The sequence below is a fragment of the Corvus kubaryi genome, unplaced genomic scaffold (assembly GCF_017639235.1).
Source record: "Corvus kubaryi isolate FWS band 111438036 unplaced genomic scaffold, C.kubaryi_AGA036_p1.0 37341, whole genome shotgun sequence".
Lineage (NCBI taxonomy): Eukaryota > Metazoa > Chordata > Aves > Passeriformes > Corvidae > Corvus > Corvus kubaryi.
The window spans coordinates 5,989,014-6,013,863 of NW_024581112.1; the positions used below are offsets into that span (position 1 = coordinate 5,989,014).

Sequence of the window (24,850 nt, forward strand, 5' to 3'; positions counted from 1 at the left end):
CGGGATGGGCTGGGAGGGACGGGACGGGGCGGGCTGAGCTGGGCGTGGTCGCCCTCGAGCCTTGATTTCCGCCCGGGCAGAGAGCGGGTGGGCAGCAATGCGGCTGCTGGCTTCGCTCCTGTGCCTTGTGCCCTTCTTGGGTAAGCTGTGAGAGGGCGGCGGGGACCTTTCCCGAGCCCTTCGCTTTTGTCCCTCTCTCCCTTCCTCCCTCCGTCACTCCGTGCCGCGCGGGGCGGCGGGAGTGGGGCACCCTCGGCCGCCGCTCCTCGGGCATTCGGAAGGGCGTGCTGGGTCCTGGGGAGCGGCGGGAGCGGGCGCGGCAGGGATTTGGGAGCGGCGGGGGGTTCCGAGGTGCCCGGGGAGCTGCCCCAGCCGCCGCCACGGGCGCTGCTGTGGCGGGGGCTCCCTGCGCGGGGCGAGCGGGGCGTCGCTGGCCGTCGCTGGCCGCCGGCTCGCTGCCCTCCCGAGGAGTGGTGAACACAACCGGGCGGCCGCCTCTCTCCCGCGCCTAAAATTAGAATTACATATCGGCCATCAGCACGTTCAGGACCTCCCCACCCTGTTCTCGGCATCCTGTGCCCCGTTTGTTTCAAACTTGTGTAGACGGGGAGCTTGGGGTAGGGATGTGTGTGGTTTTTATGGCACACGCGCACGAGGAGTTAACTCCTGCCTCGCTGCGAAGGAAGCAGGGCCACAGCACGAGGGCAGCCTCCTCCTCCTCATACCGGGGCGCACGTTTGCCTCCGGGTCCTGAAGTGTTAAGGAAGTCAGGAAACCAGCTTTTATTGTAAAAGTATTCTTGTCATCCCTAAATGTGAAAATGCTGTTTATTTTGTATTCTGTGTTCCTTCTTGCTCATGGATAAAGCATCAACGTTCTCAATTGTTTTGTGTTGCTTTGGGGGTTGTTTTGTTTGGTTTTTGTTGTTATTTGGTTGGTTCGTGGTTTTTGGTTTTTTTTTTTTTTTTAGAAGTAAATTATTACTATTAACTGCTATCGAAATATTAATCAAAGGCCTTTTTAATTCAAATGCCTGAGGAGCATAACCCTTACACCCATAGCCCTTGCAGTGGGCTGTGAACATGAGAAGTATAAACAAAATTTGCTGAATTTTGAAATTGAAGATGGATGTACAAACTTTCTTCTTGTCATCAGAGTGAGCTGCTATTGCTAGATTGGCCAAAAAGCATGATTTAATCTGTGAAGATCTTCTTATCATTCCTCTCTTCTAAGGGATTTCTCCTGACTTTGGGTTTTGGGTTTTTTTTGCTTTGGGAGTTTCCTGAATGTGACTAAAATAGGAGCTATTATATCCCCCTGTTTAAAAAGGAACTTCTCCGCTGCTGAAAGTTCTGAGCAACTCCCTGTGATTTCCTCCTGTTCCAACAGTCTTCAACTTGCTTTATTTAATTGAGATTGTGAGATCCTGTTCTGTAAGAGCGTTAGGGGTCCAGGCGTGCAGGGAGGACCAGTGGAGAAGCCAGGACACTGTCCCCCTGCATGAGTCTGTCTGCTGATGTTAAGCCTTAGCTGCAAGTTCTTATCTCGCCTGCAGTGCTTTTGCAGAGGTTTCTAATGAGTATGACTCAGGCATGATTAACTGAGTATCCTCTTGTAACTTTTTCTGCAGTCAAGGCTCTTTGTTACCTTGTGTTATGTAAGTTGGCCTGCTGTTGATCTGAACATCTGATCCCTGTGCTATAGACTTATCCAGAAAACAAGGTTCCAGGTTCCAAAGAACATACAATTCAAAGGCAGAGAAGATGGTAATTGGACATCTGGAGAGGATAATTGTGGCTTCAAGTATCATAATGTCCTCCTTTAATGAAAAACATAGCTAGTTCTGTTGTCTTCTCTGTAAAACTTTAGAATCAAAGTGGTTGATTATGGCAGGAGATCAGGAATGCAAACTCTTTACTGTTGTTCAGTAAACTAAACAGGCATGATTTCACACCATGATTTTGTTTGTATGCTTGCACTATTGCTGTTATGTGTGTGTTGACTGTTGTAAATGTTTCATGTTGATTTTAACAAGGTAAAATAATCTATCATCCCTCTATGTGAAAATCAGACCCTGGAAGTCAGACTGATCTGCCCAAGTGCATAAAGCAAATCAGTAGCAGTTCAACTTGGCATGCAAGTTTCTAGCCTTGCAAACACCTGTTCTAAACACCAGGATGCTGTTGGTAGATCCTCATCCTCTATCAGCCTTCCCCTCCTGAATCCCTTCTCCATCCAAGTTTAAAGCACTGCGCTTGTCCCAGTCATGTTGCTGAACATCTGGAGTAGGGGAGGAGATGTGCTTCTTCATTCCCCTGTGGGATCCAGAAGCTGCAGTGTAGCTTTGGTGTCTTCAGAATTCCTACTCACCACATAGGGCATTCCTGCTTTTCACAATGCCAGGCCAAGTCAGTTTTTTATCTGTTAAGACTTCAGGCTTGTCAGTTACAGTGCAAAACCTCTCCTTGAGGCTATGGAAGGACTTAGATTTTTAGACCTACCAGGAGCGTGCTCCTACAGTTGTTGGAAGTTCAAGACAAAACTTTGTTCAGATTTAGGATCCTGGATGTTGTATGTGCATGGGAAGAAAGTCAATGTGGTGTCTGTGGCCTAGTTTGGTGAAGGAACCCACAGAGAGAGATTCACCTCCCTGTAGGAGGTGAATAAATAATACCACACCAACAGGAGGATTGCAGGGCAAGCCACACCTGTGGGGATGATCTTTTGCACTGCAGATGGCAGCCAGACTTTTATTTGCTTTAGCTGCGTCAGGATCCTGCCCCAAAAGCAGAGAGGATGTGGGAAATAAGCTGGATATGAACTAGAGCACCTAGAAGCATTCTGTGTCTGTAGTAAGGCTCATCTGAAAGCCAGACAACTCCTTCAGAGTTCTGAGGGTCAGCTCTTTGTCATGCAGTATAACTGCCTTCTAGTTCTTGCATATTTAGATGGATTCCTTAATGCCATTTTCATTGTATCCTTGCATTAATGGTTGCTTCATTTCCCAATTCAACTTCTTTATAAAAATTGAGTTAAACTGAGAAAACCTGGTTCACCTAAAAGCGGAAGTTGCCATCTCCAATACTGAGCATAGACTGATAACCTGAGAGCTGATAAAAATTATTTTTGTTTCAGACTTCTTCTGAGACTGACCAGCATAGAAACCAGACTTACTTCAATATGGCTTTTTGTTTCTGTGTCATTAGGCAGTTCAACAAGTTTGAGCTGGCTTTTTTTTTTTAATTTTAAATTTTCCTGTGTTTTTGTCTCTGTACACAGAAATATGTGCTCCTTCCTTTCCTTTTTTTTGAGAAATCCCCATGTTTTTCTGATCAATGTTTCTTCTGTGTCTCTCCATTTCATGAGAGGTGTCATGGGAACTACATTACAAGACATTGGGATGAATGGGGGAAAACCTGGACTCCTAACAAATTTGGGTTGTTTGTGGAATGTGGTTATTTTGTGTGTTGCTAATAGAAATGTCAAACACAATTTTAAATAGTATAAATGGAAAAATCAGTTATCAGCACTGTCAACCTGACACCTGCTTGTGTTGTCCTGTAACCTTACTCCTGAATTTTCCTCAATAAATAGAGGAAGTTATAAATTCCTCACAGAGGAAAAAAATCAAACCAGACGTCTGCCCTCTGCTTAAAAACTCTTGATAAGAGCTGAAGGTGTTATATCATATTAAAACCAAAATGAAGCAAATAATATTTTTGCCATGGCTATTTAACACTACAGGATGAACACAGAGTGAAAACTTTCTGATAGTTTCTTGCCTTAATGTAATTAATGGTCTTAGACTTTAGATAGCCAGGATCATCTCTGGATTGCATACACAGACTGCTTTGATTCTGAGTGTGTTAAAGGTGTTCATCAAGAAAAGAAAAGAAAAAAGAAGTGTGTCTAGGTTTGTCTATTTTTGGTTTTTTCCTTACTGGTCCTCCTATCTGCTTACAGCCTCAGGAGAGCCTGTTGGCCGTGTTCAGGGTAGTGTGACTGTAGGCTGGCTGGGTGATACAGGCTTTGTAAGAGACAGAAGTTGTAATTTGGAGTATGTTTAAGCTGGTGTTGCCACAGGTCGAGAACAGTTCCTCTCCATGTCATTAGTTTGTGCCATCCTTCATAAGTAGAAGTGCAAAGATGATCTGGCTGAAAATTCTCTCAGTTGAAGGAAAAAGTTACCAAGAGAGATTATCTTCTCAGTCCTGTTGATTATGGAGCCTACATAAAGACTGTGCTTGTACAGCATAGGAAGTGCTGCTATCTGAATATTGGGAGTAAGTGACCAGAGGGTTTGGAATCATAAAATGGTTTGGGTTGGAAGGGACCTTAGTGATCATCCAGTTTGAGCCCTCTGCCATGGGCAGGGACACCTGCCTCTGGACCAGATTTCTCAGAGCCCCATCCAGACTGGCCTTTAACACTGCCAGGAACGGGGCACCCACAACTTCTCTGGGTAACCTGTTCCATTGTCTCTGGACTGATTTTGAAGTGCTGCTTTTTTTCATAGTTCAAGGTAGGCTTAAATGCAGAGCAGTTTTGTCCCTAAGCAAAGCCTAGAGACTGAAAAGAATCAATATTCTGCAGGACACAGTGATCCTCCCTAACAGTTCACCACCACTAAAAGTGGTGATTGCCAGGCCTCTTCCTCCCTGGTCTGTTCCAGTGCCAAACACCTCCTGGGTTAAGAACCTTTTGTTAACATCCAGCCTAAACCTCCCCTGACACAGCTTCAGGCCATTCTCTTGGCTCCTGTCATTGGACAGATCTCTTCACCTCAGAGAAGAGATCAGTGTCTGGCCCTACTCAATGTTCTTGCTCTTGCTTTTCCCTGTTTCGCTCGCTTCTACTCCATTCCATGCACATCGTGTTCCCATGATGAGTCGCATACGGGAATTACAGTCCTTCTGTGGGTTTTTTGTTGTTTCTTTAGTTGGAGTGGGTGTTGTGTCAAGTTAACTGTCAGCAGATTGTACTGTCTGTATGACTATGTCACTGCAGAAACAGGCAGGCCAATACAAGGGAGAAGGAGGTAAGTCCATCCCCATGCTTTTGGTCACCAGCTTAGTTTAAAAATAACCATGTAGCTTTTGTGTGGGAATGCTGCATGTTTTGCCCTTGCTGAGGGATATGACTGAAAGTATGGATTTTGTAGTGGGGTGTTACGAGCAAGAGTGTTTGAGATTGCTTAAAAAATCACTGGCAAGGGTATGAGTAAAAGATTTGATTTTAAGAGACAAAGCATGACAAGTTTGTTGGCAAGATTCACTCTACTACTTACAGGACAGCTAAGGCACAACAAGGGAAAACAAGCAACAACAAAACCAAACTAAATCCAGGCAATCAAAACAGAAATGAACTGAGAACTGTCTGGGGGGGTGTGTGTATTTAGGTGTGTGTGTGTGACAAAAGACAGTGCAGGCAAGGATAAAAAGGAACACAGTCCAAAAGCTTAACAACACTCAAACTTAACAATACTTTAACTTAACTTATACCTTAAGCCTAACAATTTAACACAGGAAAAACAGTTACTTTATACCTAACTTAACTTATAGCTTAGTTTATAGCTTAACAGTAACATTCTAACGGAGGAATAACACTTAACAACATTTAACCTAACTTATAATTTCAAAGTTACAAGTAGCAAGTCAGCAGAAGAACAATGCTTAGCAACACTTAATGTAGCTTACAACTTATGTTTAATAACTTAGCAAAAGAACAACACTCAGCATCATTTAAGTAAGCTCCTAACTATAACTTAGCCTTACTTACAGGCCTAACTTACTTAGGTATCTGAGGTACTTAACAAGGAAAGCAGCATCTCTCTCAGATTTGCTATAGCATATGCGCAGGTGCAGGCACACTGACAGAAACAGTCAGTACAAGCAAGGTACCTGCAAACAATTCCATTCAGAGGCCAGTGAAATACTCACTTTGGATGCTTTTGCATCTCCTGACAGGTGAAGGATTGGGCCTCGAGCAGTGAGGGTATCAGCCCAGGATATGCTGTGTTTTGGCGATCCTCCAAGTGTAGCAGACCTGAAGGTTTGCTGGCTCTGAGAGGCATCCCCCTCAGAGGCAGATGCTGATCACAGCCCGTGGTGGCCCAGGAGAGCTCAAAAGGCTCTTGTTTTGGACCGCTGCAAGAGAATGGGCTTCAGTCGTAACAGTGTTTCATCCCGGACACAGTGTGGGCTGGCACTTTGTTTGAAAGTGTGAGAACAGGAATATTATGCCATTCAGAAAAGAGGAATGTTTTCCAAGGCTGGTCATAGGGAAAATAGGAGCTTTTTTAGCAATTCCTGGAAGCAGACAGTATTTCTGATAAGCTCGGAAAAAGCTGAGCCCAGAGGCTGTTTTCAAGGCCAAGGCCTAGCAGGCATTTCTCAGATCACACTCCAACCTGGAAAAGAGGAGGGAGGAATGCACCACCACATGGGAGGGACCCAGGCCTGTTGCTGGGTGCCACCCTTGGGTCCTGCCTTTGCTGATGTGTAGAGCTCTGTGGATGCAGGCAGCTCTGCATTGTCTGGGAGGAGCAACACACACCTCTGTGAACATGCTGCAGTATGCAGGAGAAAACCTCTGCTTTGGGTGTTACATGTGTAGGATTTGCATTCATTCCTGTGCAAACCTGATTTTATCTTGCAACAGCCTGGGTTGCTGCTACAGCTTATTGTTGTCTGTGTTCTCTCTCCTGATTGTAGCTTTTGCCTGTGCTTTTATACCATGGGTCGAAGTGCTTTCTTACTGGAGTTTGGGAAGTGGGTTGTGTTTGTGGCCTGTGGGGGGAATTAAGAGGACTATGGTTGGTGTATATTCCCATAGTCCTTCTGGACTGAACATCTATTTCAGGGTTTTCTGCACCTGGTGGTTTTGAGGGCTAGCAGGGAACATATTTGGCCCTGCTAATTACAGTTGCTGGGAGAATTAAAAATTTTTTAAAAGCCTTAAAAGGGGGTAGTTGGGAAGTTACAAAAAAAATCAAACAAAAATCTGCTCTTTAAAAAGCCCTGCTCCTGAAGCAAACAGTTCTTTGCCATAAACTAAGCAGTAAGGACTTTTCCACCAAGTTTCGGCAGGTGGAATGTTTGTGTCTTAATGGTAATAGGAGAGCCTAGCTGCTGCCTGTATAGACCTAATATATCCCTGTATGCATTTCAAATAGGTATTTGAGACCAAAAAAATTAATGATAGCATTAAAAATAAAAAGGGATTAGCTTACAGATGTTCTCCAAAATAACTATGCCTTACATCAGCTCCAAGAAAAATAGTCAAACCAGGTAGATAAATACAGTAATGAAGCATTTATTGCTGATAAACGGACAAGTAAGTAATGAAGCATTTATTGCTGATAAATGGAGTATAAAGTTCTACTTAGTCTGAGCTGAATATGGATACCTTTAGCCTGCTAAAATGCTGAAAGAGTCAGAATTAGTCTGGGGAGTATTAAAACTCCAGTACAGCACTGGGTTCTGTGGGTCTGGCTGCTGGAGAAATGGGAGCAGAAGATGATGTAGACAAGGTGAGGTGGTGGGTTTGCAGAAGAGGCTTTGCCCACACAATGTTAGCTCCTCTTTATCTGTGACACTTTGAGCATGTGATTTGACTAGAAGGAAAGAACACTAACACTTGGCATAAGAAGGAATCTGGAGTGGATTTTAGGCAATACAGGAGCAGTTAGTGTGATGATTTCTGTAGAGACTACTGGAGGCCTTAGCACAGCAGTATTTTTTTTGTGTGAACTTTATCTGGGAATAATAGGCTACAATAAGGAGAGAGGGAGAAAGCAGAGAAACTTAAAAAAAGGCAGTTCTAGCCTTCCAAAAAGTGTGTGAGAGAGTGTCTGGTTGTCATTTCTCCTTCTTTGCCCACCACTGTGGTATGGGAAATAAGTTTTCATTTAAAATAAATAAGAAAAATGGGGAAGGGTTCCTTAGGAATTTATAAAACATAATGACACATGCTTTCTCCAGAAGCTCAAACATGTGTGGTTATGACCTTATGCAACATTTCTGTATGATTTCTTCAAAAAAAGGAAGCTGACAGCGCTAAGTGAGAGACTTCTTCACATTTTCTCTCAACCAGTGAAGCAGGGAAATAAAACCAGAGACTGGGTTTTTTAAGATGGGAGGAGATAACTTATCCTTGAGGAATAACCATTCCTTGTCCTGCTGTTGGGAGCCCTGAATGCCCTTGGGCAGGAGCTCTTCAGCTCCTTGCTGCCAAGCCTTTGTTTCACCAGCCAGCAAGAAAAGAGTGTGCTGAAGACAGCAGTGCCCCTTGTGCTGGGCAGAACCTGTGAAGAGAAAATGTGGGGTTTTTTCAGCTCTGCTCTCCTTCAGTCTCATTCCTGGGCTTGAAGAAGCAACAATTTTGCTCTCATAACTCCAGCCTAGCACTTATGACTAACTGAGAGTAAAGACATGGAGTGTTTACCAGGATCAACACTCAAACTTAGGAAGTTATTAGGGGTTGGCTGAGCAGTGGTGGCTGTCCTTGCTCATGTTCTTAGTTCCCAGCAAACAGCTGCTGTCCTTCCTGAAGGCTCTTGTCAACAGCCACTGTGGTTTGGCTTGTGCTGATGTCAGGCCACCACAGCTTGACCACCCCAAATCTACTGAGAGGTAGAAATTCACAGTGGGAAGAGCAGGGAGTATTTCTCCATACTAGGAGTACTATAGGCCCTTAGGCAGTGAGGGGTGACTTCTTGAGGAATATGTGCTCCTGGAAATTGTCTTTTGCAGGCAGAAACAATGGACTCTACACGACTCAATATGAATCAGGCAGAAGCCACTTTATTGATGAACTACTGTCCCTGATACACAAATCTTGCTTTCCCTGCACACGATCATGCGTAATTGTTATTGGTTAAGGCCTATTTTCACATGCTACTTTATGCTTTATGATTGGCTCTTGTGTGTCACATTGTCCCTCGTGTATGTCACAACTGTCCTTCAGTTTGCATTTTCTTATCCTTTTCTTCCTTTGCTTGTTCCTCGTTCACATCCTCCCCAATGCTGCTTGTTCTTTTCTCGCAACCTTCCCATGGACTTTCTCCCTTGTTCAAGTCCTTCTGTCTTACATGCTCTGGATTTTCTATCTTATGGCTGGTTCACATTATGTCCATTTTCTAATAAAGGCATGGTTTCCACAGTCTTTAGGAAACAGGAGTCTCTAACAAGGCTCCAAGCTTCGTCAGATCAAAATAGCGTTCCACCCCACCCAACATCTTGCAATCTTGTGGTCTCCAGACACAAATTCTGGAGCTCATGCATTCTTTTTCTTCTGGAAATCATTAATTGAGATGTGTGGAATGAGATGCTCAAGTGAAATGTTTAAATCTTCCTGAACAGGGTAGACTACAAAGAAAGTGGGTACGTTGTGTTGAAAAGATGTGGGAGTTGATAGCTTACCCTGATTACTTCTACAGTCCCTGTACCTGGAAAAGGCCACCATGTAAGCACAGGCCAACAAGAAGTTGGAACTCTAATGGAGCAAGAAGAGTGCTTTAATGGGTAAATTACAAACAGATTGGATATTCCATAAAAAGCAAGGCATGGAGAAGACGTGTGTGCAGTTCTCTACACAAGCACATGGAAGTGCATTTCTGTTGCTTGTCTTCAGTGTCCTGTCAGAGAAAGTCTGTGTTTCTCTGGCGTGGCAGAAGACCTGATGAGCACTGTTCTTTGTCAGTGGGAAAAGAAGGCCTAGCTGACCTTTCTGTCTGCTTTCATATGGAAAGGAGATAAGATGTGGAGAAAGATGGGTTCTCTGGACTCATATTCGGTGTAGGGAAGACTTGTTTTGGTGTGATAAAGCTGTAGTATCTGCACTGGTTTAGGAACAGCAGTAAGTTTGCCTACAATGATGACATGAGAAGCAAGGGAAGCACAGAATGATATAGGAATTGGTGGTTTCGTAAACGGATGCCATTTGGGAAAAAATGAAAAAAGATCAAACCCAAAATAGTAGCTGTCACTTGGAACCAGTTGGCTTGAGGAGTAAATATCTGAAATACTTGTTTCACCACGCACAGTTATTGTTTAATGGGAAGTTTTGCATCATGCAGATCGGGAATCTTGACTTAATATGAGACCTCATTTGTATCTTAACCATGCCCTTCCTTCTATGTAGTAGTAAAAAGTTACCAGCTACTGTGGAGAAAAATTGATTCCTAAACACAAGTGTAGCTTGAACTCAGTACCAAAGTGTTTTTGTCTATGTTCCTGTCTGCCATGGCAGTGATCTTGCAATTGTTTTAGAGCCGCTCAGAGCTATTTGGGAGGAGGAGGTGACTGCTGAAGACTGAAGCAGGGACACAGAGATGCTGATGGTTTAAAGGTTGTGGCCCCTTCCTCACAGCAGGATTTTGTCTGTTAGATCAGTAGGGTTTTTTTCCTCACAAATGCAGCTGTTTTCAATGAAAATTAGGAAAAATCTCTTACCTCTCTTCTATTGTGGTTTATTTATGTTGAATGCCTGGGCATTTTTAGCAGAATGTAATTGGCCAAGACTGAAAGCAGTAGAGATATCTGAACAGCTTCATTCTTGCTGACAGCTCTGTTAGATCTCAGAGGCTGGGATGCTGTTTCACATATATTGGCTGCGAAATAAACTTGCTTAAGTGACATTTCAAGGGAAATCTCTAATAACCCCATGATTTCAGCACAGTTGCTTTGAACTTAGTAGCGGTTTTGTGTGAGAAGTGTGCTTTTTCAAAACTGTAAGTATTCATGCCGGAAAAATTGGGTTTATTTCATCAGCAGAAACTTCAGTCTGGGTGTTCTGCAACAAGATGTTAAAACAGATTTTGCTAGTGATAATTCTTCTTTAATATTTTTCACCAGATCATGGGCAGGAGGCCTAATTCAGGTGAACAGAGGGCAAGTACTGAGTATAGGGGGGCTTAGGACAGGGAGGATCATCAGGGCAATGATTCTGCCTGGGACCAGATTGTGGAAACTGAATTCCTTTCCTGTGCCTGTCATACAATTGTGCTGACAGCCTGGGTTTGGGTAATTCCTAACTGATAGGTAATTCCTAACTGATGCAGCAACTTTGTGATGTGCTTCTTGCCTAAATTTGAATGCATCTGATATTGCATATGGCATTAGTCAAGCAGTGTTTTATAAAATGATTGTTAAAGTAACTTTTTCTTCCCCCCCCATAGCACACATCTACTGTGAGGACGTCTTTGGCATCGTGGGAGAAAATTTTACTTTTCCAGTAAAAATAGACCAAAAAGTAGTGGAAACTATCTGGAAGAAAAACAGGGATAAAGTGGCTGAATGGGAAGGACTGAACCAACCAACGTATTTTGGTCGTCTCTGTAACAGGAGTGTGCTTATGGAGAATGGGTCCTTGACTATAGTTGACTTGGAGAAGGATGATGCTGGTGCATATGAGTTACAGTACTGGGATTCTATGAAAGATCACTACTTAAACTTTGTACTTGTTGTGTTAGGTAAGTAGTGGAAGAACTGCATAAAGAATGTGAACCACCTTATTCACTTTAAAATGTCTAGAAAGGGGATTGTATATTTGTCAAGGAAGCAAACAGAAACAGAGGGGGCGGCTGTTCTTTGTCTCAATTTTAAGTTGCTTAGTCACTTTGAACAAATTTTCAAAGGTGGCATCTCATTTGTGTGCCCATCATTACTCACTTGGAATGACTTCTAGAATGTGTGCAGATGGCACACTGCACTTTCAGGTAGACAGCCAAACTTTTGGAGCAATCTGACCAGGTAATCCCAAACATTATGTACCTATTAAAGATGTTCCTGCAGGCATATTATACGTGCTTCAATATCTGTGGCATCATCCTGTGTAGATCTACTCAGCCTCACTAGCAGCCTTTGGGAAATAAGTGTGTCTATTAGTCCTATGGACAGTGAGCCGTGAGGATGCTTGGACTAGGCATGGAAGAACCACAAACAGGTAGTTTACAGGTCACTTTCAGAAACACATTCCTCTCTCATGCACATGTACACACTTGCTCACACTTTTGTCTATGCACTCTCCTGCTGTTTTTGTTGCTCCAGCCCTTGTCCCGTGCTGAAATTCTATGTAGTTTATAACTAAAGTAATACAGAATGTTTTCTCTCCTTCTAGATCCCCTTCCAGAACCTGAAATAAGCTGCAACACCAGCAATCATAAACTTGTGTTAAACTGTGCAGCAAATTTCCAGGGGCCTCTGAATTACATTTGGAAGCTGAGTGACAATCCACAGAGTCATGAGAAGCAGGAGCTTTCCATCCTTTTGGAAGATGTTAATGCTACCACGAAAGCTACATGCATCATTAAATTCTCACAAATGGAAAGGAGCTCTGAAATCTCCTTGATGCAATGCCTTTCAGATGAAAACGGTAATGAATGTGTCATGTTGCAAACACAGGTCTGAGAGGCTTGGTTGGGAAGCAGCATGGCCTTTGTAAGATTTCTTCTGACTTCCCGGGAAGTTAAATTTAAAGAATAAAAAGCATCAGAAGTGATTTGTCTGCTAAAAGTTTGTGTAAAGTTTGGGAAAAGTATCAGGCTGACAGTTTGATCCCCTTAGAAAGATACTTTTTGCAGGGACCTCCACAGAAGAAAGCCTTTAGCTATGACTTGATTGAGTAATAATAAAGATTAGAAGATCTCTTCTGAATCTTCTGGCCTTATGTAATTACTGCTAATGACTTGTCCTCTTTGTACTGCTCTCCATGAATTGGAGTGAAACTATTCAGCCATTTCAAGTGAGTCATCTAGCAGCCATTAGATAAAATAATTTCTCATCTAGGATGTCAGTGAGCATACTTCTTTCCTCCTTCATAGAGAGGTATAAAAAGTAGAAAAGAGTTTTCCTCCTGTTGCTTATTGCTTTGGGACAGCCTTCAGCTTGAGGCTTGCATTTTTAGGGTTTTTTTAAACACAGAGTGAGGACCTGTTTGGAACCATGTGGTTTGTAGGGTGTGTAAGGCAGTCCCTAACTGACAGTATTGCTCATTTCTGTGCAAAGTCATTGTCATGGTTTACTAGTATAGAATTTTTCCTTTACTGGAGTTATGTGTTAGAAACTTGTTAGAAATGAGGGATGTGATGGGTTGACCTTGGCTGGCTGCCAGGTGCCCTTCAGACTGATCTGTCACTTCCTCTCCTCTGTGAGGCAGGGTGGAGAAAATATGACAGAAGCCTCATGGGTTGAGGTAAGAACAGAGAGAGACCATTCAGCCATTACTGTCACAGGCAAAACAGACTCAACTTTGGGAAAATGAATTTAATTTATTGCCAAAATCAGAGCAGGATAATGAGAAGCGAGCAAATCTAAAACACCTCACCCAGACCCCTCCTTTCTTCCCAGATTCAGCTTCACTCCCCATATCATTACCTCATCTCCCTGAGTAGTGCAGGGGAACAGGGAATGGGGCTTGCAGTCAGCAGACAGTTCATTACACATTGTCCTTCCTCCTTAGGGGCAGGACTCCTCACTCTCTTCCCTGAACCAGTGTAAGGTCCCTCCCACAGGAGACCTCCATGAACTCCAATATGAGTCCTTCCCACAGGCCACAGTTCTTCACAAACCGCTCCAGTGTGGGTCCCCCACAGGGTCACAAGTCCTGCCAGCAAACCTACTCCAGTGTGGGATCCTCTCTCCATGGGGCCACAGGTCCTGCCAGGAGTGTACTCCAGCGTGGGCTTCCCATGGGGTCACAGCCTCCTTCAGGCATTCACCTGCTTCAGTGTGAGGTCTTCCATGGGCTGCAGGGGAATCTCAACTCCAGCACCTGGAGCACCTCCTGCCCCTCCTTCTGCACTGACCTTGGTGTCTGTTTGGCGGATTCTCTCATCTGTTGTCATTCCCTTCTCACCCTTGCTGTTGTTGTACAGCAGTTTTTCCCCTTTCTTAGAAGTGTTATCCCAGAGACACTACCACAGTCACTGATGGGCTCTGCCTTGACCAGCAGCAGATCCAGCTTGGAGCCAGCTGGCATTGGCTCTATATGACATGGGGGCAGCTTCTGGCATCTTCTCACAGAAACCATCAAAACCTTGCAGTGCAAATGCGATACATGATATTTGCTGAAATTTCATTTGTTTGAAATCTGGCTCAGCCTTTCATAGGCCAAGAAGTGGAACAGCCATTGCCTTTCAAGGGATGTGCCTTCACTGAAATGAGGTACTTCACATGTAACTGTCCTGGACCTGGCTGAAGGTTTTGCTGATAACTGACTGGTGCATTAATTTATTGAGGTTACTTTTTAAAAAATACCTATAAAACATTTGGGGCTGTATTTCTACTGAGCTAGTGTATCATACAGTTGCTTTTTAACTAAACAGTCTCTTTTGGTTTTTTTTGTTGGTGATTTTTTTTTTAAGGAGGCAGTTCTTCCAAACGAACCAGAGGTGCTCTTTTTGGAGCTTGCATCCTTATAGCTGTAGTAGTCCTAGTATTCCTGTTCTACAAAGGTATGTATGACACTTCCTTACAGCTTTATGTGCTTCAAGATTCAGCTCATCTAAGGTTCTGTAGAATGGATGAAAATTTCTGACCATTGGATGTTTTGTTAAAACAGTAGAAGAAACAAGTCCAATTTAGGCAAAGACTAATATATTTGAAGGAAATAATGTACTGAACTTTCTTGCATTCTGACACTGGGCTCTGAGTCCTAGGAAACACGGCAGTTTGCATTTCCATGTTTCTCCTTCAGACTGGGTGTTTGATTTACTGCGTGTTTCTACTTACCAAATATTTGTAGCCTCTCCCGTTCCTACCTGGGCGTGTTTTCATAGCATTTTTTGAGAGCATCATAAAGCTGCCCTCAAGATCACATTTACTGTTGGGACGGGCTTATACCAGGGCTGAATATCGTATGCCGAGTCTAATCTGACAACTCAGTGTGGTCAACTGATAAGTGAGACTTTCTGTGCCTCCTGTCAGCCTGTATTGCCATCATCTTGGAGTTCTGTATTTGTTTTTTGATCCATCCCTACACTGAATTCAAGTATCTTTTTTGTAAGTCTGACACTTTAATCAGAAATGGTAATTATAGGCTATCACTGTGTATTTTTTTTTGTGCTGCATTTTTGGATTTGTGTCAAATTGTCTTCTGGTTTGAAAGAGGGGCACACCATCTTTTCTCTTTGTGCTGGAGAGAGTCCCAAACAGGAATACATTTCTTCATCCTATTCATGCTCTGCATGGAAAATTCATGTTGACTTCCAGATGGGGCCACCACTTGGAGGTGGCTGCAGGGTGAAGAGTACTGGATGCATCCCATCTGGGAATGACTAATTGATGATATTCTGCAGGGAGGCTTTGATCAGGACATAAATAGATACATATTGCATGTGGACCTTATGCTTTCCTGCTCATAGTCCATTTAGTTTCTGTTGGCATGGAATCATAAAATAAACTAGGTGGGAAGACATCTCTGGAAGTTTCATCCCACTTGCTGCTCAAAGCATGACCAACTTCAAAGCTAGATCAGGTTGCTTAAGGCCTTGTCCAGTCCAACTTTGAATAGTTCCAAGGATGGAAATTCCCCAGCCTCTTTCAGCACGTGTTTAAGTGCTGAATCACTCTTGTAGGGAAGGATATTTTCCTTATTTCTCTTAGGGATTGCCCTTTGGCAACTTCTGTCTATTGCCTCCTGGCTTTAGGCTCTATACTTCTGAGAGGAGATCCTTTTTTTCTGTAGTTAGTTGTAGACAGCAGTTAGCCATCATCCTCTTAGTGTTCTTGAGGCTGAGCAAACCCAATTTTCTCAGCACCTCCTTGCACAGGTCCTGCCCCTAGACATCCTGGTGGACATTTGTTAGACTAACTTCAGAAAGTAGGTGTTTTTACATTAACTGGGAGACTAAAACTAGAGAGAATACTCCACATGTGGTGTCACAAATATTGAATAGAGAGGAGGAATTATTTATGTGTTTGGGCTGACTGCACTTCTGCTAACACAGCCCAGTATTTGGAAGCCTTCTACTGCAAGGGCACATTTTTCTGAGTGATGTTCAGCTTGTTCATGCTTTCAAGTCTTTTCCAGCAGAGCTGTTTCCTAGCCAGGCAGAGCCCAGCCTGTAGTGGTCCATGGGGTGACTGCAAGAGATTCATGACTTTGTTTCCCTTTGAATATCACGTCTTTTCTGCCAGCACATTTCTCCAGGTTGTTGAAGTCAATTGGAGTGGCAATCTTGCCTTCCAGCATGTCCCCTACTCTCCCCAGTTTGATGCCATCTGCAAACTTTCTGAAAATGTCTTCTTTGTCCTTGCTCATGTTGGTGGTGTTAAACAACACTGCTCTTGGTGACAACACGGAAAGAATGTGTCTCAAAACTGACCAGCAGTTAGAATCAAAGCAATTCTGTTACTTCCCTTGAAACAATGAGTGTTTGAACATGCAAGAAAATAAACCTGTTATACCTTGGTAGGATAAGCATTGCACAGGTATAATCAAACAGCAGAGATTTGCTGATTTAAGTACAAGACTCAGAATCAGGAATTGTTAAGCACTACCTTAGATTTGATTAGATGTGTTCTGACTTGCTGTCGCAGGAGACCCATTCTGTTGTTCTCTCACTGATTTTCTTTCCCTCAAAACAGTATTTCATTCTTTGTTCTTTCTTCAAGTCAAGTATTCAGTTGCATGTTCTCAGTGAAGTGTATTTTCTTTTGTTTTGGGGTGGGAGAGGGGGATGGAATGGATGGAAGCCGTCAACAAGTTTCTGAAGGCACAAAACTTTATTTCTGAGTCATTTCTCCAGGTATTCTATTTGCTTGTGTGCAGGTATAATTAACTTTGGAAGAGGAAGAAACACTGCTCAGAACAGTCCAGTGAATGGCTCAGGTAAGACAGTGTCAAAATGTGTGGAAATCATACCGGTGCTTGGTCTGGGCTTGTCAGTTTTTATTCTGTGTCAGTGTAGTCTTGCATTGGAGAAGTAAAGGAGTAAGTCTTCTTTGGGTGCAGTGATTTTTTTGCAGGTCATTAATACATACTTTCTAAAACAAATACATTTCTTTATAGGAGAACATGAGCAACTTTTCCATGGGGACAGCCAACAACAGCCTACCTCACAGGGAGGTAAGAAACCTGTATTCTAGGGTATTAATGTTTCTAAACATCTGCTGTTGGTTGGAGCAGGGAGTCTGATTTGCTTTTTAGTTTTTTGCAGGGTCTGAGCTTTTGAATTGGTTTTCAGTGTGTGTACAGGCAGACTCAAAATCTCAGTTGGGGTCCAATATTGGATGATTATAGGGACCTGCACTTAATGAATGTGTTAGTGGGGCTGGCAAAGTTACTGACAGTGAGTGGGCTGAGAATTTCCTGGTCAGCAGCTGTCTTTGGAAGTGAATTACCTTTTTAACAGTGGAGAATTGGGGATGGTCTAAGGATGAGGGCTGGAAAAGTGCACACTGTAGGGCAATCTGTCATTCCTCTTTTCCTGTCCAGATCTCCATCTGGGCTTCTGCTGTCCATTCTAATCGGCATTGGGGTTTTTTTTGTTTGGGGGGTTTGTTTGTTTGTTTGCGGATTTTTTGTTTTGTTTTTTCTAAGCATTTTGTTGGAGTGGTTTTGGGTTTTCTTACTTCCTTAATTTGTAGCAAGATTGCTCTGTTCTCTGGCTTCTTGTGTTTTGGGATGTGGAAATCACTCTATATAGTGAGCAGCTAAGGAAGGGGACAACTCATTTAGTCTGTGCTCCTTTCATAAGGGTGAATTTGGCTATCATGTTCTAGCTTTAACATATATGAGTCTTGTTGCCAGGACTGTGGTCTGTTTTTAGGAACCAAACTAAATCAACCCCCAAGGCAGTCAAGCAGACTGGGGAGAGCAGGGGAAGATTCTTAAAAAATATTCTGTTACCAGACCAAACAGTGTTTCAGTGGGGAATGGCCAAAGCTCCTGCCATCAGGTGCAGGCTCAGTGCCCTCTTGGAGTGTTCTGGTGTTGAGCTCACAGTGCCTTCATGTGGGATGCTCAGTCTGGTACCTTACATTTGTTAGAGCTGTGGTTCTAGCCCATCGTTCAGAGACCACTGAAGTTGAGACTAGGGATGAATCTGAAGGCAAAAAAAGGAGAAGGATGGGTAGGGGAAAAAACCAATAAACCCTGCAAAACGCCTCATTTTGGTACTGCACTTACATTTGCTTTAGAATGTTTATTTTAAAGGTTCTTTAGGGTCTGCAAAGAGGAAGGGTTTAAAGTTACAGTATTAGTGCAACACAAAGATGAAGTAAAAAAGGTAGATGCAGATTCTCTTCTCAGTTATCTCTGGCTTTTTATGGCAGATTTGTGCAGCTTTATCAGTAGATCTACTTCAGCAAGACTTTTGTAAAGTTGTAGGCATAAATATGAACAATGTTGGTCATGGTCTGGGACCTTAAGTGGTTACTGGAGGGAAGTTGAAGTTGAAATTAATTGTGAGTCCTTAAAGTGGCACAACATACTGCCATATCTGTTGAAAGTGTTATGATGAAGTTGTCACTTTAAGGCTAAGTTGCATATTTTGCAGACTGTTGTGCTGCCTCCATACACATTTCTGGAAAAGGATTTCTGTTTTCTTGCAGCTACATTTTCACAAGCTGTTCATAATGAGAATGAAGAGCCTGAAGCAGGTAACAAGTGAGATGGAGCCCTAAAACAGAGGAATATGAAGGGGGAAAGTAATTTTGCACATGGCCTTTTGTAGTCCAAGCCATATTAGCATGTTCTTAGTATAGAGTTTACCATTCTCCTGTTGGCTTAGAAGAATGTGTTGCCTTAGGAACAGGAAACGTTGATGGGTAGATCACTAGAAGAGAAGTCAGAAAGACCTGGGGCCTGTGTTTGGTAAACAGGAAAACAGCACAGAGCAAATACCTTCTTGGGGCTTTACCCTCCCTCTTGATGAGGATGATGGTGCTTACTGTGTTTGCAAACCATTTTGCCAGCTGTGGGAAAAAGAACTAAGCATGGAAGAAAGAACCCCTCTTTACAGTAAATAAGAAAATTACCCTTTTGTCTAATGTTACCTTTTATTTGCATGCAAAAGAGTGCAAGGATATTTTTATAGGATGTCATCATGGGTAGGTGGTCTTTGCTTTCTGCTGGAAAGAAACACACGACCTTAGACAATAAAATGCTGTGGCTTCAAAGCTTTGTATTGATTCCAAATAGATAGAAGCCTCGGCACATCAATTTAGAGACGGGATGCTTACCAACTTGCAAAATTCGTATTTGGGAGATACTTCATCCAGAAATGTGCTTCTCTAAGGAAAGAAGCCTGCTGTATCTTCCATTTGCTTTATGCTTTAGGAGACTTTTGACTGCATTCATGAGGCAGCTAAGCAAAGCTCCAGTTTTGTTTTCTTAGTCCAGTCAGTGTAAATTTCAAGGAAGTTCTGGGACCTGTATTTTTTCTAGAAGTTCTTTTAACTCCAAAGGGCTAGTGAAATTGAACATTATTGTTCAACTTGAGAAAAAAATGTCAGTTTTTTTCCCCAGTCTGTTGCACTAGTGATTCATTCAGTCCCTAGCTCTTCCACCATTTTCCACAAATGGCTGATAATAGGGGGGTTGGAAAAGGCAGAAGTCTAAAGGAAAAAATCACTAGTGATGACAACAAGGAAAAGGAAACTCAGAAAAACTCAGAGCCCCTGGAGTTTGCTGCATATTCTTCCTGCATGAATTATAATGGGTGTAGAACAGCTTTTTTTCATCTGAAGAAATAGGAATTGTGAAGGTGTGGTGTACTGCGGGATTGTCTTATCACTTGTGTAATTATTTCCATATACATAGACATGGATACAGGAAAAGGAGGCTTATTTTATGCCTGTCTTAAAGTAGAAAGGAGTGAAACACACAGTTCAGGCAAAAGAGAAATCAGGTCCATAGATAAAGGTTGTCAGTTTGGACACGAGATGCAGAAAATAAAAAACTTTCTTTTGTTGCAGTATAGAACAGGAACATCAGGAAGGGGAGTTAGTGCGCCTCTGTGCAGTACACCCAGCAGCACTTAGGGAACAGACAGTCACTGCTCTCCAGATGGGAAGTTGTAGGCGAGGCTCTGGTGTTCTCTGAGATGTGTGTACAAAGCAGTTCCAAGCAGGGCTTCTGCTGATAGCACAGCAGTACTGAACTTGGGGAGGAGAAGGTGTGCTCTGAGCCCTAGACTGCTCTGAGCCCTAGACTGCACAGAGCAGTGGCCTGTGCTGGGGAGGGGCAGAAGCAATGGACTGTGCTCCTGAGGGACTGCAGTTGTTCTCTGATCTCTTTTCAGACAGAGAATTGAATGAGGAGGACAGTGCCCTGAAAGACAAGCAGATAGTTAAGAATTGTGTAAATCAGGAAGGTAAGTGCCTTTTCTATGGAGCAGTCAGTGCTATTGACCCAGTAAGCAAACTGGCCATGATCTCTTCATAGAATCTGCTAAGTTGGAAGGGACACATCAGGATCATTGACTCCAACCCCTGGCCCTGCAGATGGCACCCCAATAATCACACCATGTACCTGAGAGTGTTGTTCAAACACTTCTTGAGCTCTGTCAGGCTTGGTGCTGTGACTACTTCCCTGGGAGCCTGCTCCAGTGCCCAACCACCCTCGGGGTGAAAAACTCTTTCTTGATATCTGACCTAAACCTCCCCTGACTCAGCTTCAGGCCATTTACTTGAGTCCTGTCACTGGTCATGAGAGTGAAGAGATCGTACCTGTCCTCTTCCCCACACAAGGAAGTTGTAGACTGTGTTGAGGCCTCTCTTCAGTCTCTTCTCCTCCAGGCTGAACAAACCAAGTGACCTCAGCCACTTCTTGTAAGGCTTCCCCTTCAGACCCTTCACCATCATCATGGCCCTCCTTTGGATGCTCTCCAGTAGCTTTTCTATGTTGTGTATACACATAGAGCTGCAACTAGCAACTCAGTCTGATGCAATAGAGCCACACCTTGACGCTGAGGAAGGCAGGGGACTGTATTTGTCTTCTTATCTCTCCTCAGACACCTTTAGGAACAGCAGCATGCTGGCCAACCATGCAGATGAGCATGGCATAAATGAAGGAGGTAAGTGCCTGGACTGTGGAGCAGCCTTTGTTCATTGTGACTTTTGCCTAATGCCACCTAATGGGTGGCACCACAGGCACTGAGTACCTCCCCTGCTTGGCATTTACAGGGTGTGCAAGGGATCATGGAGACAGTAGAGTCAGGAATGGAGGAGAGAAGGAAGGTGTTGGATGGTGATCCCATGGGAATGGGGCATGTTGGTCAGGGTTACTACTGTTGCCAAACAAATGGCCCAAATCTCAGTCAGATTATTCTTGATCCATCTGGGCCAGAGAGTCAGAGAGTTGTGAGGTCCAGGACTGTCTTGAGTATTGCCTTTGTCCTTGCAGAGGTGACCCAGGATGCAGAAGGTAGAGATGGGGAGCACCTGAACAACTCTTCCAGCTGCAGTAAAGAAGGTATGTGAGGGTGAAGCTCTCTGTGTCTTGGGAGATTGTGCTGACTGACACTGAGGTTGACTGTGAGTAGTTTTCCTTTCTTAGAAGAAAAATGAAAAACGTTGTTTTGTCTGTCATACAGTCCTTACTTGAGTGGTGTAACTATGAGCATCTCATACTAGTTTCTGCTTTTTGTATTGTAGATGAGTGGTCACCAAACTTTTTGTAATTGTCTACCACATCAGTAAAATACTTTGAACATGCATACCCAATTGATGTATACTTATAAGTTGTATACAATTTTTACCATACTCAAGTATTACATACATTATAAAACATGCACAAAATAAATTAAAAAAAAATTATAATGATAGAGCAAATAGTATTTTTATTTTTAAATTTTATTACTGGTGCAAAAATATTTTTTTTCTGCACCTCAGTGGATTGCCTTGTGCACACCCATTTTGGAGTCTGCTGATAAAGATAATCCATTTAAAGATTCTCAAAATGCACAGCCATGTGAAAGCAGGTGGCACCTTACTGCTGCAGAGTTTTTTGTTCTGCCAAGTTTGATACTTCTGTTGAATTACCAGCCAAGCAATCACATCCAAAAATTCTGGTATTTGCTGAAGACAGTGTTGAAAAGAAGGGGGAAAATAATTTCCAAATGTGAGGAAGCATGGATGAATGGAAGGGTGGGAGGGATTTAGGACTGAGTACAAGAAACCTGACTCTGATGCAGACAAAACTGCTGATGAAGCTGTCATGAAAAAAGGAAGCAGGCTGTGTAGCTGCAGAGGAAGCTGTGGTGTGTCGTAATAACTGAGTCAGATCCTGTTAGTTAACAATGAATAATACTGAAAGCCAAATGAAGTAAGTCAGTGTATTATTCCTGGTCCCCGTGGTGTGCTGCTTTGCTGGGCTAAACTGTGCTCCTGCGTCACCCGTAAGGGTTTAGCGTCTGCAACTGCTCTGTTGTTATGTCATGCTGAGGCACCAGATGTGGCTGTGCTTCCTTTGGTGCTGTTTGCAAACCATGTGAGAACAGAACATTTTGTGTGTTTTGAGGATGGGGTATGAAAGCTGATGCCTATTCCTGCAGCTGTAGAATGAGAGAACCCTATTTCATATTCAGACCCTCTCACTGCACAGACCCAAAGAAGCAGCACACAAACACTCACCACACACACACAAGTGGATTTTTGATAGGGTTCTTTAGTATCACCACCAAGGTAAAGCAGTAAACCTGCTTGGATTTTAAACATATAAATCATAAAAATACTTCAGGCCTATCCAGGAACCTGTGAGAACCAGACTAGGGACAACTTTCTTTTTCTCATTTTCTGGAGAGTTGCATACCATATGTCACCATACACTGCTCTCCTAGACCATCTCCTGGCATCCTAGGTTGGAGTGAGGCTGGGCTAGAGATTAGTGGAAGGGACAGGTAGTGCTACCAAAGTGGGAGCAAAGACCGAAGGGCATAGTGCCTTGGCACATCCAGGTGGCTCCCCTTAGAGAGTTGCTATGTGTGCAACAAGATGGAAACACCAATGTAAGTGGGCTTGTGTGTGCTTTACTGGAAATCAGCCTGGTTAGAGGCTGATGCATGTTGCATGTGATGAGTTAGGCTGGGCATGTAGTCTTGAACTTTCTGCAGTGTAACTTCCCTTGGCCTTCAGTCTCCTTGCTTGTCAAATATGAGCTGTATTTTCAATCCTCAAAAGCGAAAACTCCAAAAGCACCCGGCATTACTGTGTGGAAGAAATAGCAGCAGCAGCACATGCATGTGTGAAGCACAGCTGATACTGAGATTATAGACATAAAACATTTGCACAGAAGTAGTGTCTTAATTGCCTGGTTCTGTGATCTGAAGTCATGGAGTCAGAGCAACTTCACAGGTTACCAGATGCATAGCAGGTGGCTGGCACTAAGTAATAAATGTTCTAACTGTGCTCTAGTTGCAGAGGAATGTGTCTAAGCATGAACAGATAATTTGGGTAAAAGGTTTAGTGGCTATCAGATAGCATGTGTCATGTACCTGCTCTAACTGGATTGTTATGCATCACATGAGAGTGTCTTGGTGCATCTTCACACCACCTCATTAGTATTTAAAGCTTGCAGTATTCTCATATAGCTAGTTCAATTTCTAGAAGAAAAGACATAGTAATTCACCTGTGTGCTTTTCGTATTCTTTTGTTTCAGGTCTTAAATCAAAAGCAAGTAATTCCGTTGCTGCCCACACAAATATGGAAGAGAAGCAGTAGAATTCAACGGTGAAGGATGTGCTACTTTTTTCCTTGAAGGTCTTCCACGAGCAATGAAGTTATCAGACCTTCATCAAGAAGCACTTAGAAGACAAGCTGAAGTGTTTCCAGTGCCTATTTTTCTTTCCTCAGAAAAGACAGCTTCCTTTTCTAGTGCTACTATGTGAAGAAAAATAGGCCAAACCATAGGCCAAAACATTTTAATTGTTTTGTATTTGGTTTTAACAAACAGTGCCGTACTAACACACCAAGGCCTCTTTGTAGTTGATATTTAGAGATTTACAAAGTTGTATATATATTTGCATGAATGGGGACAAATCAAAAACTGATCAGCTTTCTATGCACTTTTTTATCAGTACCTTTTTACAGTCAGAAAAAAACTTCATCCTTCAGCAAACCCAGAAGGATGGGAGCTGGCTTTTTCTAGCCTTGGTTCTCCAACAAGAACTCAATACTCCAGACAAAGCTGTGTCCTAGAGTTGGCAAGCACCTGGCAAACTGATCATCTCTTGACAGTGGTTCACTTTGTGATAAACTACATTTCAGCTTTTCCTAAAGCTTTATATATTTTTTTTAACTTTTAGGACCTTTTTTTTGATGCCTTATCTCTTACTGCACATTTTTTCTAGGAATGTCAGCTTACCTCTACTCATTTCGAAGGAACAACACTGTATCTTCAAGGTGCTTGAGACTAGAACAAAAACTTGAAAACTGAGATCATATATATAATGAAGCTCAGAAAAAATCAAAAAGAAAAACAACATGCATTAATGTTTTCAGAACATCAAGCTATGGAATGTTTTTCATTATGTTTACATGCTGATTGTTCATAAAAGTTGAAAGCTATTTTAGTGCATTTTAACTTGGTGCATGTAAAGAATCATGAAGGTTTGACACTGGTAACCAAAGATCAGAAGCTCCCCATTCAGCTTTCCCCTTGTTTCAGTTTACACCCTTTCCACTCACACAATTTCTTCTGGTATTTGCAGCTGTACTGGATGAGTGTTCACAAGTCATTTTTGATAGGACTAGACCTTTTACCTCTACTGTTGTATGTAAATATTTATAATTTATTAAAGTACTCAAGATGTAAAAAGCTTTGCCTTTTTTTTTTTTTTTTTTGTAATATATTAATGTCCTGTGGGTTTAACTTTCTCTTTTTTACCTTTTCTTTTCTGTTTTGT

At 42.8% G+C, this 24,850-nt stretch overlaps 2 protein-coding genes across 7 annotated transcripts in view; one reads left to right on the plus strand and one right to left on the minus strand.

The window, feature by feature from the left end:
• Nucleotides 1-6,241, minus strand: part of PLA1A (phospholipase A1 member A) — a 28,380-nt gene extending 22,139 nt beyond the window's left edge. The window contains exon 1 of one of the 4 annotated variants that reach the window (XM_042031735.1): nucleotides 5,940-6,240. In XM_042031735.1, coding sequence (XP_041887669.1) covers nucleotides 5,940-6,073 — 134 coding nt within the window. In that variant the 5' untranslated portion in view covers nucleotides 6,074-6,240. Of the gene's footprint in view, nucleotides 1-5,939 lie in introns of all 4 variants that reach the window. The other 3 variants (XM_042031736.1, XM_042031734.1, XM_042031737.1) reach the window with 3 other exon arrangements.
• Nucleotides 38-24,762, plus strand: CD58 (CD58 molecule). Of its 3 annotated transcripts, XM_042031738.1 has the most exons (11): nucleotides 38-140; nucleotides 11,180-11,473; nucleotides 12,121-12,375; nucleotides 14,366-14,455; nucleotides 16,774-16,833; nucleotides 17,014-17,070; nucleotides 18,558-18,605; nucleotides 20,249-20,320; nucleotides 20,960-21,022; nucleotides 21,352-21,420; nucleotides 23,605-24,762. In XM_042031738.1, exons 1-11 carry the CDS (start codon nucleotides 98-100, stop codon nucleotides 23,664-23,666), a joined length of 1,113 nt encoding a protein of 370 aa, XP_041887672.1. In that variant the 5' UTR covers nucleotides 38-97; the 3' UTR covers nucleotides 23,667-24,762. The 3 variants fall into 3 exon arrangements, with proteins under 3 accessions (XP_041887672.1, XP_041887673.1, XP_041887674.1); XM_042031739.1 differs by lacking the exon at nucleotides 18,558-18,605; XM_042031740.1 differs by lacking the exon at nucleotides 14,366-14,455.
• The last annotated feature ends 88 nt before the right edge of the window (nucleotides 24,763-24,850 follow it).

Coding starts and splice junctions, on each gene's coding strand:
- CD58 (XM_042031738.1), top strand. CDS start 98: ATGCGGCTGCTGGCTTCGCTCCTGTGCCTTGTGCCCTTCTTGG. Junction 17,071..18,557: donor ACAGCCTACCTCACAGGGAG/GTAAGAAACCTG, acceptor GTTTTCTTGCAG/CTACATTTTCACAAGCTGTT. Junction 21,421..23,604: donor TTCCAGCTGCAGTAAAGAAG/GTATGTGAGGGT, acceptor CTTTTGTTTCAG/GTCTTAAATCAAAAGCAAGT.